General features: G+C 41.2%; 1 protein-coding gene across 1 annotated transcript in view; it reads right to left on the minus strand.

Moving 5' to 3' along the window:
* Positions 1 to 2046: 2046 nt before the first annotated feature.
* The window catches only part of DSG2 (desmoglein 2), a 28307-nt gene continuing 11522 nt past the window's right edge, over positions 2047 to 18831 (minus strand). Inside the window, exons 5-15 of the mRNA XM_082754766.1 lie at positions 17884 to 18028; positions 15992 to 16152; positions 15070 to 15204; positions 14743 to 14928; positions 13583 to 13842; positions 12575 to 12717; positions 11638 to 11865; positions 10127 to 10357; positions 9000 to 9124; positions 7554 to 7922; positions 2047 to 5392 (exon numbers count right to left, since the gene is read on the minus strand). Of these exons, the coding sequence (XP_082610892.1) occupies positions 4370 to 5392; positions 7554 to 7922; positions 9000 to 9124; positions 10127 to 10357; positions 11638 to 11865; positions 12575 to 12717; positions 13583 to 13842; positions 14743 to 14928; positions 15070 to 15204; positions 15992 to 16152; positions 17884 to 18028 (3006 nt within the window). The 3' untranslated portion in view covers positions 2047 to 4369. The remainder of the gene's footprint in view (positions 5393 to 7553; positions 7923 to 8999; positions 9125 to 10126; positions 10358 to 11637; positions 11866 to 12574; positions 12718 to 13582; positions 13843 to 14742; positions 14929 to 15069; positions 15205 to 15991; positions 16153 to 17883; positions 18029 to 18831) is intronic.

Consider the following 18831-nt stretch of genomic DNA (forward strand, 5'->3'; position numbering starts at 1 on the left):
GCACTTTTTTTTCCCTCAGAGCTGTCCCAGCACCTTCTGGAGACATTCCCACAGTTCAGCTGGATGCTTTCTGTTATATATTCCAAGGAAATGAGTTTCAAGGGAATTTTAGTACCAGTACTATGGCTTTGTACACATAGTACAGTAACTGTAAGTTTCCTTCAGTCTATGGCAAGTCAAAATTTGCTTAGTATTAAATACTCATTATACTATTAAATGCTATTAAATAAAAATACACTTTTCTGCCTTGGCTCCAATCCTCATGACCCTTTCATCGCAGTCTCAGTGACTGAGTGAATGGGGAGTTGTAAAAAGGAGGATAACCTCCCCACAGCCTACGCCCATGCAACAAGTGAGCAGACGCCCAGCCCTGCTCTGCTTCCAAACCACATTTGCAGCTTTGCCTACTTCGGTCGGTCTTTTTTTTCAGGCTGCAGAAATAAAAAAAAAAACGCACTGTGGGGGATGGCATGGGCCACTGCTACCGAACACTGGCACAACTTATTTTTGTTCAAATAATTTTGGAGTGCAAAACCCACTTCACCATTTATAGTAGCTTTTTTAACATTGCATGTGCTTTTGCTGGAGGTGAGGACCTTGGCAAAAGTGGTGTCAGTTCTCACATGGAGCACACCAATCTGGGGAAGCAGGGAATTCAAATCCCTCAAGGAAAGGCCAAAGATCCCCCTCCAGCTATCACACCGTGCCATCCCAGTCCCACCACCACACTCTGGCTGAGGTTCGGGCAGGCAGTGCTACGCAAAGCCGCTCACAACTGGGCCCAAGTAGAAAGGGTTTTCACCCAAGTTGGTTCAGCTGGAGGAGCAGGCACAGTACCTCTTTCTATTATCCACCAGGCAAGAAGAGTAGATGTTTGTGACTGTGTTTTGAGCTCAAGGTGACCACAAAGGCCACCAGGAGGCCAAAGGGGCCAACGAAGGAGATAGCCAGTATCTGCAGCTCGACTACCAGGGCACAAGCAGAGGGAGTGACGGATTGCTGGGATTCTTCAAGGCCATAAGCACTTCCCTGCATGGCCAGCCTCCTGGAGGGAGCAGCTGTTTTGTTTTTTAAACAGATTTACTGCTGATAACCCCACCAAGCTTTAAGCTTTTGATGGTGGATGATGGTCAAATACCCAAGAAAGAATGGAAGCTGGAAGAAAACACCCTATCTTGCAAAACTCCAGGATGGTTCCCCACACATGTTGAGGCACGGCCCAGGAAATGCTTTCTTTTGGGTGCTGGGGACCAGCACTCTGCATGCTTCCTTGGCAATCCTGCTGGGGACAGCCATGTCCTGGTTGCAGCCTGCTAGGTCATGCTTGTCAAGTCTTGTGTACATAGTGAGGATTTGAAGGAACCATAACTCACCACAGAGCAGTGTGAATACAGTCCCTGTCACTCTGGTATTTCAGCCCTAGCATAACCATGCTGTGTTATTTTTAGATAAGAAAATTACAGACTTCGTTTTTCCTTTTGAAGCCAGAAGATAAGTGTCTAGGGCCAGTCCCAGGGTTACCTAGTGGCTGGATGCTAACCAGGCATTTCCATTAGTTTGGGTCTGTGCATTCCTCCCATGACCATTTACAAAACACAGCTTCACTAGAAGCAATGCATTTAATCTGATGAATGTTCTGCCAGCACTAGCACCTGATGATAACATCTAAGTGTTGATAAAAGGTGGGGATTTTGTGTGTTTTCTTTTCCCTCAAACGGCATCATATGTGGCAGACATGATGCCACTGCTCTCTGCACTCACAGCAGTGACAGAAAACTCAGATTTAATCCTTGGTTGAAATGTTGAATAAGTGCTAAAGATTAATGTCTTCACGATGCAATACTAATTCACCTACAATTAGCACTCTTCTGTACCATTTGTCCCACATACTGATATTTTTATTTTTTTTATTTTTTTATGAATGGTAGAAGTTTGAACAAAAGAAAAAGTGGTAGGAGAATGCTGTAACCTAGCCCCAAGATTAACCTAGCCCTGAAAATTAACTATTAGTAACAGTAGTCTTTTTTTTTTTTAATCAATAATCTCTTGTCAGTGGAGATTCACTGTTAATGCTCTACTCCAATGTATTTATTACAGCACTAACAAATCTGTGTTGATTACTGAGCAAGAGAAGTTATGAATAAACAATACTTAGCAAAGGCAAGACTTGTGACACAGTCCTTACTGTTAAAGCCTGTTCTTGGGCCTGAGTTTTAACAACTATAAAACAGAGACACTGTCTTCTGCCATGTGGTTTGTAACATGCTTTGGAAGCATAAAAGAGTTTGACTCAAAAGCCCAGTAACATGAGCTGTTGTTATCTTACTTGAAGACTTAAAGAATTTAGTGCTCTTAATCAGCAGGCAGAATTCTTTTTTTTTTTTTTCTTTTCTTTTTTTTTGTCAGAAGTTAGCAAGAAAGAAACTTTTATTTCATCTGTATCTTCAAGGTAGTCCTTCAGGCTATTTGGGAAATCCCAAACTTAGTTATATCTTTAAACTTTTTATATGCAGTGGAAAAGCCATTGTTTTCACCTGGTCTTAATGCTGAATAAAGAATAGAAAAAATGCAGTACAGTTCTTTATTTCAGATTGCATAAAAATACAGAAGTTCACTTCCTCTAATTGTTGGAAAAAAATGGTCACCACTTAAAACTGTATGCTTGCTTAAAAGTAAAGACATATAATTTAAAAACAAAGTTTGAGAGAGAAATAAGCAACAGGTCTAAGCAAGCTCATCATCTGATTTGCTTGTAAGTACTCCTCCATGTACTGTAACAGCCCATACTTATGTGCACCCTGCTGAGCATAGCCATGTTTCTGACTTTTTATGTTTATGTGTTTGAATCACCTTACCCCTCAAACAAAATACTCTCAAACAAAAAACACTGAAAGTGTTTCTAGTGAAAGGAAAAAACATATCAATGGAAAATGTAGCCTGCAGCTACATGAAAAATCCAGCAGAGATGGAGACAACTGGAAAGCTCCGCAGGTCCATGGGCTTTGCATTACCTTATGACTAGCTTGCTGATTTTACAGGTATGAGATACACACAGTACTAATATCTGATCTAACACACTTCTTTCCACTCTGACAAAACATGAACTTGTGTATGCTCGTTTTTTGCTATAAAAGTCACTTTAAAATGTTTCAACCTGCATAAAAATAAATATTTACATGTGCATATATACATAGTGCCAAACAGTACAGTACTCTCTTTCCATTTCACCACACAGACTTCATGGAAAGAGAAATAACATTAAGTGTTGCAGAATTATATAGAGATTTCTATATTCTTGTTGGAGCTAATGAAAGCTACCATTGCATGGCACTGCTAAGGCCACAGGAGTTCTGATGCTGGAGTCAGCGCAACATGCATTAGGCTGCATTCCTCTGCTTCTATCTGAGATTTCACAGATAGAATTGAAATCTATTAATTGCACTTGTAAATCAGATCCAACAAATTCCTAAGGGCCATAAACTCTGCTAGCAAAAGCCACTGAATGAATCTGGCTGTAAAGCCAAAGTAAATTTTGGCTGTTTCTCATTAATTATTTAATAACTAATTTGGAGTCAGTGAAAATCTGAATGATACAAATGCTTACTTTTCCATGTCAGTCTACATCTGCAACACATAATGGAATTTTTACACTCAGGTGCCAAAACAACAACAACAAAAAAAAACAGTTCTCAGCTCTTTTTGCTACTTGCATATTAGTACAGAGGTTAAAGACAGCAAGTACTGATTGCTTAAGGTACAGATGCTGATAACCTGAAGTTTGAACAACCCTGCAGGAGATCAACACACCACTGCTGTAAGGACTTTGGTGATTCAGGCTTGTCAGGAAGGAGGGATTTCTTAAATTTCCTATGAATTCACAAGGGTGCAGAGACCCACAGCTGCAGCTAAGGGGAGCTGCCCTGCTCCACAAGGTAACAGATGGAAAACATGGTGAAAAACATGGTGAGAAATCGGTGCCCCTCTGGGGGGGGACTTCAGCATAGACTAAACAACAGCTTAGAAACCTAACTTGTGCTTTGCTAGAGTTTAGACTTTTTCTGCTTTCCCATAATATGCAGCTTTGTTCTGTGGTATTATTACAATAACCACATAATAAAAATAGCATATATATAGCAAAATAGTTACAAAAATAGCAAACAAGGAAAATAAACATTTCCTGCACCTTTGCACTTCCAAAGCTTTGTCACCAATGTTCTGTGCTAACAGCAGACTTCTTTGCTATCTTCTTGGTCGCAATCATTGATAGAAGCCACCACACCCAAGTCCACACCATTCTTAAAGCACCAACAAATCCAGGTCTCAAGATAAAGCCCAAAGTGAGATGCATGCTGAAAGATAGGCACCACGCTTAGGAGCGGGTGTACTGCACTGTGCTGTACTTGGTGACCCTGGAGGACTTGCTCAGCGTGGAGCTGGCAGGAGGTGCCCCCTCCACAGCTGAGCCTACCTGGTTCAGCAGGGAGTCCGTGATCAGCACGTGCTCTTGCCTTCCTGCACTGGCACCGTCTGCCCGCTCAGCTCTGCCTGTCCCCCCTGAAGTTGTGAGGACCTTCTCGTTCACCACCACGCTCTGCCCCTCAGACAAAGCAGGGAAGCTCAGCGAGCCCTGCTCGCCAGCAGGCACTAGCACCCTCTCCCGCTCCCTCACCACCACGTACTTTGAGTCGGTGAGGTCCTGAACTGTCATGGTTCCTGCCCTAGTGCCCTCTGACTTCACCATCCTTTCCGTAACCACCACGTTGCTTCCAGAGGGCAGGTCGGGGATTTCCACCATTCCCTGCAAGCTCGATGCAGGGGCCAGCACCCTCTCTGTCACCACCACGTTCTCTGAAAACTGGGGATCTAGAAAAACAGCAGCTGGGTGGGCAGGGCCCCCTGCAGAATAGGATGTTTCCGTCATGGTGACATTGGTCTCTGCGTAGGATGGGGGATGGGGACAGACGTCATGCTGCCCAGACCGTGACGAGAAGGTTGTCTCCGTGACCACCTCCTGGGACACAGCCTCTTGTCCCATGCCACCACCTGCCTGTGCTGGCGGGACGGACGAGAAGTGGCTGCCCGAGGAGAATGCTTGTTTGGAGCTGAAGGCTTTTTGCTGATTTAAGAGCCGTGAGCTTGCATCATGAACGCCGAAACCAGATTCATTCCTGGAGCTACCATCTTTCATGTCGATGTGTCTACCTATGCATATTTCTGCTAGAGTCTTAAATTTATCTCCTAAATCATCAAGAAAGTGGTCATCAAAGTCGCCCTCAATAAAGCTGCAGCAGCCGATGGAGCCATGGGGGGAGCCAGACTCCCCCTGGGAATAGACCAGGAGACAGTCCCTTGCAGCTTGGGCTTCATCTTCTTCCGCAAAAGAGACAGCTTTCTGAAGACAGGAAGCAAAAACAAGCAAAAGATCATTAATGGCACTTTCAGACAGTAAATTTGAAAAAAATCAGGCATGGTTGGTCAAAAGGATCATAATAAAATTTAACTGAACCCACAGCAACTGTAAACAAACTAAGGACAGTACTAGAACCGCTTTTTGCTTTTTTGAAGTTAGCCTGAACTTAACAGTATGAGAAAAACAAAAAACAAAAAAAAAAAACAAACCAAAACAAAACAAACAAAAAAAAAAAAAAAACAAACAAAAAAACAACACAGAGCACTTTGGAATTAAATTGAAAGCCTCAGGTATATCACCATCTCCTACTATTTCCTCCCAGACTACTGTTTACGATACTATTCTGTCCTCACAAACAGACAAAGATATTACGTGTATTTTGGTTCAGTGAATGAACTTCATCTATAACTAGGTCTTTGTGTGAGAGTACCAAAACTGAGAGTATCCTCACATTTAAACACATTAGTACATGCTGACATGTCATCACCCGCCATGGCTCTTCTCACTTGTGTAGCCTGCAGGATCACACCCAAAGAATTAAACAGCAAACAAATCACCAAGTTAAATGGTTTGGCATGCATGGACACACGGTCCAGCACATAAACTGGATCTACGCAGATCATTTTGGAACAAGGTGGGCTTTTGGGTTCAGACTTTATTGCTTCCAGGGCCAGCTCAGTCTGAGAGCAGTGTCTGCAATAGGGCTGCTGTTGGTGCTAGCACAATTATCTTCGTATGCTCTTGCACCAGCTGCAGTTCCAGGAGTGAAGATAGCCAAATCCTCTGGGCCTGCTGAACCAGCTTTACATAATATGGTTACTGGCTTGTGCTCAGAACCACTCTTCTGCCACATTTGAAATTCTGGAGTGCTTATCAGCTGAGGCATCTGTGTAATGGGGTACATATCCAGATCCAAATTGATTCTGTATGTTTATCTGCATTTGATCCTGGAAGCAGGCACATAACCACAGATACTTTGACAGAAATCAGCACACACCTGAACTACACAGTTTGGACATCTGTCTATTTTTTTTTTTCCTTTTCTTTTTCTTTTCTTTCTGTTTCTGAGGTACTTTAGCCTCCCAGAGAAGTAGAATCTTAACTAACCTTTTAGCCTCAAATAGTATAATCTTTACTAAGCCCTCCTACAGGAATTCAGCAGGCAGCTATGCTCAAAGTATGCCTTAACATTCAGAAGCAAAAAGAGCAGATGGAAAGCAGAACTGCTACTATTGTGTGTGTTCACCCAGAAAACCAGTAGCTGGAGCATTCAGGAGATGCACAAGTCCTTCCCTCAGCTAACCACCTAGATGTGATTCAAACCTGTACAGCTACTCCCCTGCACGGCCCCATTGTCAGCCAGCTGTAGAGAGTGAAAATGTTCTATTTGTAGAGGTGATGGATGATCTGTACACTCTTTGGCTTAAGGAAGTGGAGTTTTCCCTATAGGTAGCTCACCAACCTAAGGACTTATGATGGGTGTTACAAAAGAAGCATAGCTGCATTGAGTAGGATTATCCTATTGTTCAATTATTAGATAACAAAAAAATAATTCAGAAAATGGATTTCAACATGTGCTCCTATGCTTCTGATAAAGCTTCTTTCACCCAAGCTATTGTGCAGACAAATCCAGCACTGTTTCATCAGCTATTTTGAATACGCAGACCCACCCTCTACCATTTGACTTTTGTGGCTTATTTTTCAAAAACTTGCTCCATGATAAGGTCTACAGCTGTGACTCATGAAGAGTCATCGGTGCCTCCCTACAGGACAGTTTCATGTGCTCAAGTCTCTGAGGTTTCTATCACATCATCTGCTTCATGGCTTCTTCCTGGACAAGTAGCTCCTTGGTCACTGGTGAATATTCTGGATCTCAAGCCTTGAGAGAAGGGTCTTGCCATTGGAGATTTGGTGAACAACCTAAGATGCTACAAAACTGAGCACTGTCAAGGTCTACATCCTACATGTGAGCCTAACCCCCAAATCCTTAATGCCCCCACCCACATGCACGCAACATTGACCATTATTGGGATTGTTTACACATACACAAACCTATTTGTCTGTGTTTGTAACAACATAAATGGCATTTCACAGTCCTAAGTGTAAATCTCAGTATACTGTTATTCTCAGGTCATATGCTTACGTCATTGAAGTAGTCTCTTAAAAATTCTTCATTCATGGCTCCTGCAGTTCCCACCGCCATGCCTCTTCCAGCTGCTACCACGTTGCCTTCTCCAGCTGCCATGCCTTCAACACCTCCAGCTGCTGCAGCTCTGGCATGGTACTCAGCACCAGAAAGGAGATGTCTTTGCTCTTCCCATCCTTCCCTGGTAACGATGCTGCAATGCCCTCTTACATTAGAGGCAGAGCTGCCTCCGCATGCTGCAACTTCCTCTGCACTCATTCCTCCTCCTGCTGCTGCTGCTCCTGTTGCTGCTCCTGCTGCTGCTGCTCCAGCAGTCACTCCTTTACAGTTCCCCAGTGCAGTGGGTGGGATGATGCTTTGCAATGGCTGCATGAACAACACAAATTAGGATGTGACATGAAAGCTGTGCTGTCTAGCACACGGAACTCACCAAACCAGCAGCAGGGCTGGGTGGGACCTGGGAGGGTGCCGTCTTACATGTTTGAACTTATACATGTTGCTGCAAAGGGCCTCCTGAAAGAGGGTGCAGCTTCCATGACTGTGTTCCCAAGGAGGATCACAGAAGTGTTTCTATAGGTTTTTGTTTTCTTAAAACTGAAAGGGTTGGGAGTGAAAGGGGGTGGGGAGGAAGGCTGCAAATCTCCAGGGCATTCAGCTGTTCCAAAAAAGACTATGCCCAGCTTTGGGGAAGTGTGCATTGCCTGCTTTGCTTATGGAGTTACCTGGCCTTTTTGTCTTTTCTAGCAGTTTGGCTTCCCTGTAAAGTTTGTAAAATTCATCATGAATTTTCTGTGCCCAAATCAAGGTCTTTTACTTGTTTCTTCATTATTGTGCAAAAGCAGGACAGTGTCATGCATTTTGTTTTTTGGGTTGTGTAGGATAACAAGAAAGAGCAAACATGTTTTGCATTCACTGTTCTTTCTGTATATTTGATGTTTTTTTCTCTCCCTCCCCCCCTTTTCTTCAGTAAGAGTTTTGCTTTGTTTAAGAAGAGAAACACACAAGGAAGTAATTTAAAAGGCAACCTGCAAATTTAAACCAGTGATGGGAAGCTAAGCTTTACAACCTGTTCTTTCACTGTTTTACTCCCAAATAGGCAGAAAACATTCCATGCTTGCAGATGCAAATACTTCACTCTTTATAGCATGGATGCTTTTCCCACACTTCTATCTTATGCTCAGATACTATCAGCATTTGCTTGATTGCTTTGCCTTTACTGTGGAATTTAAGCACTACAGTTGGTATTTTCTAGAGCTGCTGCTGGAATTCACCTTCCAAGCATCCTTCATTGAGCCTGATAGGGTTAACTTTAATTAATGTTCATGTGTAGTTAAAATCTGCTGTGCAGGTTTGAAACATCAGCCCATAATGTGGAGGAGATGCCAAGTGCAAAACTGAACAGTTGGATAGAAATCAAAGAGAAATGCTATTAGGGAAACATGCCTTCTCTTCAGGAGCTGCTCCTTCGCTGTTCCATTTACGCAACATCTCTTCACTGCAGTCTGGTATTGCAGCAAATCCCTTTGCTCCCGAGCCACATGGACACAACAGCAATAGCAGTGGAAGAACTGCAGGGAAACGTCAGTCTGACATTACTTATGGGAAGATTAGGGTCAAAGCAGAGTAACAGCAAATGCTAAAGTCTGATCAGCTCCTATATAGAAATCGATCTTTAATGAGTTCATGATCATGAGGGCTAATAAAGACTGCAGACAAATTCCTAAACATTCAAGGTTATTTCCTAGAAACATGTGCCAGAATGGTTTCCTGAATAGTGAACTGTTAATTAACCTGTCACTTCCGCAGATAACCACATGCAGGTATTTATCTAAACTTCTATTGAAGATCTCATATAGCAAAACCAGCCCCTAAATATCATTGTACAACCTCAGCATTTCCAACTCCTCCTGTTCTGTTACTGCTAGATCAAGGCAAAACTTCATATGGATTTCATCTCACCAATCCTATGACATGTCTTCAGCATTACCTGAGGGGCTCAAAATAATCCAGTTTCAAGAGGAAAACATCTTCCTGTGGAATTAATTTTGTCTTGCTAGATTGCTGCCACTACAAGCAACGAACTATTGCCATTTCAAGTGCAGAACTGGTATATATATGGCCGTAATATGATTACAGGTATTTCTTATTTTTGAGCTTCTGTGTTGTCTTATCAAAGAATAACTTCATTTGCTACTCAGAGTAAGGAACCAGATCTGGGTCTGCAATGAGGGTGATAAGCATTGACAGAGTGCTGCAGTTTAAGTGGGAAGTTAGGGTTCACAGAGGTAAGTGTGGGAAACACTAAAAGGATCCCTTAGTGCTTCTCCCTTGTTATTATGGCATCATAAACAAATATTAAAGTTGTACATATTCATTTCAAAACGCACAGCTTGAAATGCTTTGAGTGTGAAATGCCAATGTCACCAAAATTAACTGGAGATTTGCCATGACTTCACACAGACTAGGAGTTTACACAAGATGATAAAACCTGGGAGTGGGACAGTTTCTTCCTTGGTGCCTTGCGCAATATATTCATAGTTCTTCTGAGATAACATGAAACAATTACTTACGTAGCAGAAGTAAAAACGCCAAGATGATTAGTGCAACCGCTCCTGGTCCCAGGCCCACTGACGTATTGGCAATAAGTTTGTCTTTGCATCCACCATCAGCTGCACATGTACAAACAGTCAGTTGCAGGGACTGCCGCTGAGTGCAGCTGAACCCTTGGAAATCCTGTATTAAGAGGGGAACTTCAGATCTGCCCACCTTCAGGTTCTGGGGGACCAGCTGCACACTGGTGTCTGAGTCAGAATGGTGTGGTTAAAGAAAGAAGAAAAAAAGCACACAAGAAAAAAGTGAACAAAAAGTTAAGTCCTGTAAATGTTCTCGAAATCCCAACAAGTCCCCTCCAGTTAGGACCACCCAATGCAATCACCTTAAATTCAGAGCTGCTGGTACAGCATGTGTGCTCTTATCAAGTAATTCATGTGGTAACAAAGCAGCCCTGCTCACTTGTAGTCTCAGATAACTATGGAAGAGCTTCACACCAGCAGACCCATCATGTAAGACTACCCAGCTGCTTACATAGCACTAATCTTCACTTCATCCAGACAGCTAAAGTCTGAATTCCCCTAAGACACTGTCAGTCTTTAGGAGATTAATCTGTTGTAGGCCACTGGCAGAGACCAGGTAGCCAGAATTCTAACCAATACTAATCCTGCGGCTGCCCCATGTTGAGGACAGGACTAGGCAACAGATGCCCAGATAATCCCAGCTGTGGAACACCAACCTGTTTTGAAAAGTCGTGATCTCTACAATTACTGCTAGTCTGGCTACAAGCAGTGTAAGAAAACGTAAGAAGATTTCTTTTTTATCCTTAGTTGTGACTGGGACAACTCTGCTGACTGCTTTGTAGTGTTATGCTGTAGGACTATGGATGATAAGAATGAATATAAGAAAAAGAACTTCGTTGTGCCTTCAATCTTCCTTCCAAGTATTTCGTAGGTTTATATGAATAGGAATGTAAGAAGAAAATGTTCATCTCATTTTGAAATATTCATTAAAATTAATTATGATTTAACAATTCATGCTGCTTTGTGGCCAGCATGAACTACTTGATAAGAATATGACTTTTATGATTATGTTCTACTGCACTGGATAATTGGACAGGTTACACTGTATTTCCTCTTTTCAAGACCCACACTTTGCAGATGGATTTTTTCCTTTTTTTTTTTCCTTTTCTTTTTTTTCCAAAAAAGACTTTGGAGTAACTACAGCCAGTTAACAACCATATCTCCTAGCTCAGTTTTAAAGAAAAGCGTCCTCCAACACTGCATGCTTTTTGTTGGAAGATGGGAATGTACCTCAATCTCAATGTCACCTGTGTCACCTGTACTACATACAGAGGTCATCAAGCAAGAGCAGAACATAGGCAAAGAATCTTCTTATCTGACTTCATATGTTGTTGTTGTTCTGTGTGTGTCTGGATCAGCCAAAGTGTCAGTTTGATTATAATTAGCAAAGTGCAACATTCCTGTGCAACTCCAGAGAACTGCTAGTAATTCAAAATATATTTTCTTACCATTTCTGTTTGCAATTATCCATTTTTTTGCTGTCCCTTCTGGCTCATCAATGATAGTGAAAGTGAAGGGAGCACTGTTTGGGTAACTATCCAAATCACTAGCTGTTACATCAATTAGTTTTGCATCTGAACACACAGTCTGCACCGGATTCTCAATAATTGGGCAGTTATCATTCTCATCTTTAACTTGAATAACAACTGTGCCAGTGACTGTTTTCGCAGGAAGATCTAAGATTAGAAAATATGAAAAATGAAATCAATATTTGACAAGTACAGAAATTTCATCTTAAAATAAAAAAGTAATATTTTCCAAAACACAAACACTTCTGAAATAAGTTCAAAAAATGAGAAACATGTTGGAAGTGCTCTCACTAGATTTTATGGGAGCAATATTTCATTCCTAATGTCAAGAAACATGTTGACAAAATTCTTCTGAAGGCAAGTTTTACTATCTTAACTTTTTTTTTTTGTGTGTGTGTAGTTACATAATAACATGCAGATTATAAAGAGAATTCTTATTAGATGTAGAAGAAGATTGAAGAGTCTTTCTCACTTAGCTTTCCAAAAAATTTAAGAATGAAATCTGCCCATTATCATAGTGAGAAGCAGGTATTTTCCACCTTAAGAGGGGAAGACCTGTCAATGTAGGTCTTTACAGAACTTCTTGTAACAGTTCACCTCCAGACAGCCAAAGAAGAGAAATGGGCATCCCAAGAACCCAGTCCAAAGTTCATTCAATTTCACAGAGTTGTCCATGCCTCTCCTCCAAATACAGAGCCTATGAGAAATGGCACTAGGTGCCTAACTTTTAGGCAGTTAAAGATAGGGAGGTTAAGCCAACCGTAGTTACAGAAAGACAAACTAAGTCCTAAATGAACAGGAAATTAACAAAATATATCTGACCAAGCAGCACAAAAACAAAACCCTCTAAACTTACCAGTAGTTACACCCAACATGGTGAAAGTGTACGTGCCGTTTACTACATGTTGTGATTCGTAATCAAGGCTTTTGGCAAGCTGAATTTCACCTGTAACTGTATTTATGTTGATCCAGTTTGCTACGTCTCTTCCTTTGATGTATCTGATTAAGATCACATATAAAGATGTACACATTTATAAAAGATCAAAACAACCATCACCAGAAAAAGCAGCTTCACAGTATGCTTGCTCTTCATTTAGAGCAGAGACCAACCCCCTAGGCCGAGGCCTAATGCTCCTGCCACTGTAATTGGTTTGAACTATTAACCTAAGATTATAAACCTCCCCTGAATGTTGAAACCTGCTTTTCCCTAAGGAATGTAGGTGTGGCAGTGTTATAAAAGGTAGGTTCAGGGAGTGAGAACCAAGCAGGAGGGGAACCTGCTGCTGGCCATGGTGGTCTCCTTCCCCTGACCTTGCTCCCAGCACTGGAAGAACAGCAGCCACCCCAAAGAGGCAGCATTAGAGGCATGGGGGAAAGGGACCCAGGTCTAGTTATGCACCTCTGCCAGTCCACACCATTTCTAAATGGCAGTTCAAGATTTTAGCTGAAGAGCTGTGGTTCAAAAATCTAAACACAGCTGCATGCACATGCATGCGGACTTATCTACCCTAACACCCTTTTTGTCCAGTTTCTGTGTGTTTCTGCCTACTCCTTCCTAATGTTTCTGCAGACGATGAAGTCAAATGAGCAAACATGCTCTCAAAAACAGAAAGGCATGACAAATGGCAAGCAAGCACAGATAATTTCAGCACGAACTCTTGGCTCGCCATATATGACAAAACAGATAGGATTTTCAAGCCAACCATTTTCTGCATAATAGAATACTCATGGTGAAGATGTTCTTTTAGGTGTAAACTGTGCATAGTAGAAAACAGATTGCCTTGGAAATTATCTCAGTTCAGTTATCAGATTTTTCAGTAAGATGTGACATGCTCAGTTATGATGGTTATAAAAAGACTCTTACTTTATGTTCGTTGCTACTTTTCCCGTGTCTTCATCGAGTGCTTGATACTGTCCAATAATCTGGGTTACTCGCAGGCTCTCACTTGCAGTAATAATTTTTGTGCCACCAGGGAATACAGGGCCTTCCCGCACATTAATCACTTTAATTTTGATTGGAATTGTTTGTACTTTATAACTGTTTTTAATTGACTTATGGAATTCTGCTTTGTTTGTAACAACAACACCCAAGTTCAGGCTTTGCATTTCTTCATAGTTTAGTTCCTAGAGCAATCAGAAACAAAGAAAAACTCAGAATTTGATAGGATTTGATACCCAGAAAACATTCAGACATTTGATATTTAAATAATACTGGTGAAGGATGCTATAGTAAAAAGAACTGTTGTTTAACATGTTACTCTCAATATAAAAAGCTTTAACTCTTGAAGAGTGCATGTCTTATTTTTCATGGATGGCACCATAGTTATGACTTGATGTTATTCAATTTTAACTAATTTAGGGAAGGTGCAATGAGTCCCACACGTATATTCTGTCTTCGCCTTCAGTGAATCAGTACTCAGAATTACTCTGCTCTTCCAATTTTTTTTCAACCAATGCAGTTACTTCAGTAATGTTTTTATATACACATGTATATATACTATGTGTATATGTATATATATATATATAAATATTCATATACACATTTAAAATAATTATAAATTTTCAGATAACAAAACCAGCACAGCAAAAAAGAAAACGTAGGGCATTATGCATCTTCAGTTCCTGTGGATTAGAGAGCAGTGAAAATTTCATGGAAATTTGTAAAATAAGTAGTCTATCTGTGGCCATGGGAAATAAAGAAAATTAAACTGAGACCAGCAAGGATAGCAAGAATGTGAGAAAGCTTACAGAGTATGTGCTAGCACTGCTACCCAACAACAAGGAAAGTCTGGGGATTTCTGTCTCACTGGATACATCTGCCATCTAATGGAAAGTTAATGGCAAAGCTGGACAAAATCATTATCTTGTACAGAATTATTGAATAGAGCACCAAAAGGTATGACAAAGGAGGAATATCCACCATGTAAATTTAGTTTACTTACTGCATATAAATTGTGTGTCAATTTATACTAAAAAGAATCACTTATTCTAGTATGTAGAAGACTTTCTGAAGAATATACTAACCTTTACAAGAGTCAAAATTCCTTCATTTGTTTTGGTATCTGTTACTATACGAAAAAAGCCAGCTTCATTACCAGAAACAAATGAAAAATTCGCCAGCCAGTTATCAGAAAACTCTTCATCTTTATCAAACACTTTTATTCGCATAATTTCCACATTTGCTCTGTTTTCTTCAATGCTTCCTTCAAACTGCAATAAAAAAAAATCTCCTCTTTAAAAAGATGTCACAATTTACTTCATTAATGCAAGAAGGTTTGCATAACATCTTATTAAGCAATGAAATACCAGCAGGTATAGGAACAATCCAAGTATCGTGATAAATGTACTTACTGCATGACCTTGAACCACAGGCAGGTTGTCGTTGACATCCAAAATCTTGATTTCTAAAGAACATGTTGCACCATTTCCTTCTGATGCACCACCACGATCTTTTGCTTCTACCACCAAAGAATAGCTACTTTGTGTCTGTCGTTAAAAAAAAAATAAAATAAAAATAAAATAAGAAGTGCTTAAACAGGCTTTTTTTCTTCTTTGATGTATTATTGCCATCATATTTTGGTCATCCCTCTCATGCAATAGCCAGTTATAAAATCTCTCTAGCCAGTATTAAATCTCACGTACAACTGTCTCTATTAGAGTAGAGCTGAGGCTTAGAAAAGGATTTCTGAGTTCCGTATTTTCCTCAAAGAATTAGACTGTGCTCAAATGGAGAATGACAAAATTTGATTGGCCATGAACAGGGACAGGAACATATCTGCACGTTAGGGCAGGGCTAGATTCAGAGATGTTGTCCTCAGATACAGAATGCTAGCATAAACATCACCATCTGCTGGCCAGTGAAAATACATGCGAGCATAAGGGAAATTGCTGGTAATAAGTGGTTTTCAACACTGTTTCACAGCAGCGCCTATTCTTAATCTTTGTAACAAAATTTGCATAGCAGGCTACTCTATATTGCAATCATCAGCTCTGCAGGTGGTGATCTGGATTGTCCTTGCCACACATTCACCAGCAACAGAATGATCCCTTGGATATACAGGAGGGACAGAAAGCAACAGCCATTGGGCTGGAACTGCTAGGGAGGTGACAAGGTGAATGAAAGCTTTCTCTCAGCCCCTCCCACAGTCCCCACAAAATTCACATCAGCCAGGCAAGAAATTGTCCTTTTATCCCAAGTGGGGTGAAGTAAAAAAAAGTGATATAACAGATAGTAGAAGAATGTTGTTAACTGATATATTTTTTTGTTTTTTACCTCTCTGTCAAGGTTTATTGTTGCTACTCGAACCTCTCCAGTATCTTTATTTATGCTGAATGCAGAACTAGGGTTTTGGGATATGATCCTGAAAGCAATTTTGGAATTCAGGTTATTTGGTTCATCTGCATCTGTTGCATTTATCTTCATTACAATTGTACCTGAAAAAAAGCAAACAAAATTGAATATTTGGTTATGCTGCACTGCACTGGCAAGTATTTAACTATAATGTCACAGATAAGAGAGTGCTGTCAGATGTCCTGCACAATTCTTTAATGCCCTTGCCTTTACTTATTTATTTAATAGAGCTGAAGAAGCGTTCTTGAAATCCATCATGTTAAAAGTATGTCACTTAGCAAACAAAATCACACTATCAACACACACCTGCAACCCACAGAATTCAATGCACCAGAACTGTTCAATGGGTCAAACTCTGATAGAGTTCTGATTAAGAAATATGACAGAAAACTGTCAATACTGTACAGAGAAGAGAGAAATGTTTTAGAAAGTAAGTTGCATTTCCCCTCACATCATTCTAAAGGGAGCAGTACTGACTTTGCACCCCAACACCAATAAAAACAATTGCTCTGTTTTGACTGATGTTGTCCAATAGCTTCACTCAAAATACATGGTGGCCACCATGCTGCAATCCCCTTGTAAGTCATGGCACAGGATACTGTCCTCTTGGGAGGGGTCTACTTCAGTGTTCAGTGCCAGTACTTGGGTTTGAATGTTAACTACAATTCAGGCAGAAAGATGATTACCACATGGCTACTACTGACTTGAAAGAGAGCCAAGGGTACTCAATACCTCACATAAGTGGATGGTCAGTAGTTTCTGTCTTCGGATTACCATGGCATTGAAATGGACACAATGTCAGGTATTTATTAGGATGTTTTACTCTGGGAAACAGTCTGTTGCTTCAAGATCTCCTCTTACGTTTACTGTCATTAACAGGAAAATTGCCATTAACTTGTTCTCTGAGGTTTGGGTCACTATCATATGCTGTGAACAGCAAAGTACTTCTCCAGCCCATAGACAAAGGGCTATTTTAAGCACAGCAGAGCTGAGTCATAGAATCACAGATTCATTGGATTGGGAGACACCTTAAAGATCATCTAATTCTGACACTCTTGTGATGGACAAGGACACCTCCCATCAGACCAGGTTGCTCAAAGCCCCATCCAGCCTGGCCTTGAACACCTCCAGGGACAGGGCATCCACAGATTGTCTGGGCAACCTGTTCCAGTGCCTTACCACCCCTACAGTGAAGAATTTCTTCCATATATCTCATCTAAATCTACCCTTCTTTAGTTTAAAGCCATTACTCCTTGTCTTATCACTGCATACCCTCTCAGAGTCTGTCCCCAGAGAAGAAGGCTAGAAGTCTGCTATAAGGTCTCCCTGGAGCCTTCTCTCCTTCAGGCTGAATAACCCCAATTCCCTCAGCCTGTCTTCACAGGAGAGGTGCTCCAGCCCTCTGATCATCTTTGTGGCCTAATAACTCTAATAATTCTAATATATCTACGTCCTTCTTGTACTGGGACCTCCTAAAGCCCAAATAGGCTGGAATTGCCAGGCCAGACAACATTTTCCATGCAGTTTCTACTTAAGGACTCAGGTTCCCTGGTTAGTGGTAGCTTTGACACAAAAAGTTACCACAAGAGGAAGTGTTGTTCTCTCTTGCCTTTATGCATCCACTTCCCCTTCATCATACCACACAGCTTAGCCCTGAATAAAAGCTTGCAATCACACTTGGATAACCTGTCCTACAGAAGCCACAGAATGCATTGTTGTTATTTCAGATACGCTGCTGCAAAAATTACATTAACTTATGTCCTTGCATAAGTTGGGGAAAAAAACAATTAAAAAATAATTAAAGAACATGTTACCTGTTTCACTTAATTCCTCAATTGAACCAACAAAAACTTCATGTGAAAACACTGGAGGATTGTCATTTATGTCCACAATTTTAATTGGGAGGTCTATTGGATCTTCCAGTTTTGCTCCATTCTTATCTAATGCATGACCTCTGAGCTGAAATAATAGATAAACAATAAAGAAATACAAGTGACTGTGTGTATATATATGTATATATATATATATATATTTCAGAATGTCTCGGGTTGAAAGGGACCTTAAAGATCATCTAGTTCCAACCCCCCTGCCATAGGCAGGGATGTGACCCACTAGATCAGATTGCTCAGAGCCTCATCTCACCTGGGTTTTGAACACCTCCAGGGATGGGGCATCCACAACCTCTCCGGGCAACCTGTGCCAGTGCCTCACCACCCTCTGAGTGAAGAAATTCCTCCTAACCTCTAATCTAAATCTCCCCTCTTTTAGTTTAAAACAATTCCCCCTTGTCCTGTCATTATCTGATTGAGCAAGAAGTCACTCTCCATCTTTTCTATAAGCCCCCTCCTTTAAGTACTGAAAAGCCACAATGAGGTCACCCCGAAGCCTTCTCTTCTCCAGGCTAAACAGCCCCATCTCTCTCAGCCTTTCTTCATAGGAGAGGTGCTCCACCCTCTGATCACCTTTGTGGCCCTCCTCTGGACCCACTCTAACAGCCCCACATCCTTCTTGTGCTGGGGGCCCCAGACCTGGACATAGAACTCCAGGACACAAGGGCAGAGCAGAGACACACAATCACCTTCCTTGATCTGTTGTTCCTCTGTTGATGCAGCCCAGGACGCAGCTGACATTCTGGGCTACAAGCATGCACTGCTGGCTCATCTTGAGCTTTTTATCCACCAGAACCCCCAAGTCCTTTTCCACAGAGCTGCTCTCAACAACTTCTTATCCCTGTCTGTGCTTGTGTCTGGGATTGCTCCAGC

This window comes from Aythya marila (assembly GCF_965140915.1).
Source record: "Aythya marila genome assembly, chromosome: 2".
Classification (NCBI taxonomy): domain Eukaryota; kingdom Metazoa; phylum Chordata; class Aves; order Anseriformes; family Anatidae; genus Aythya; species Aythya marila.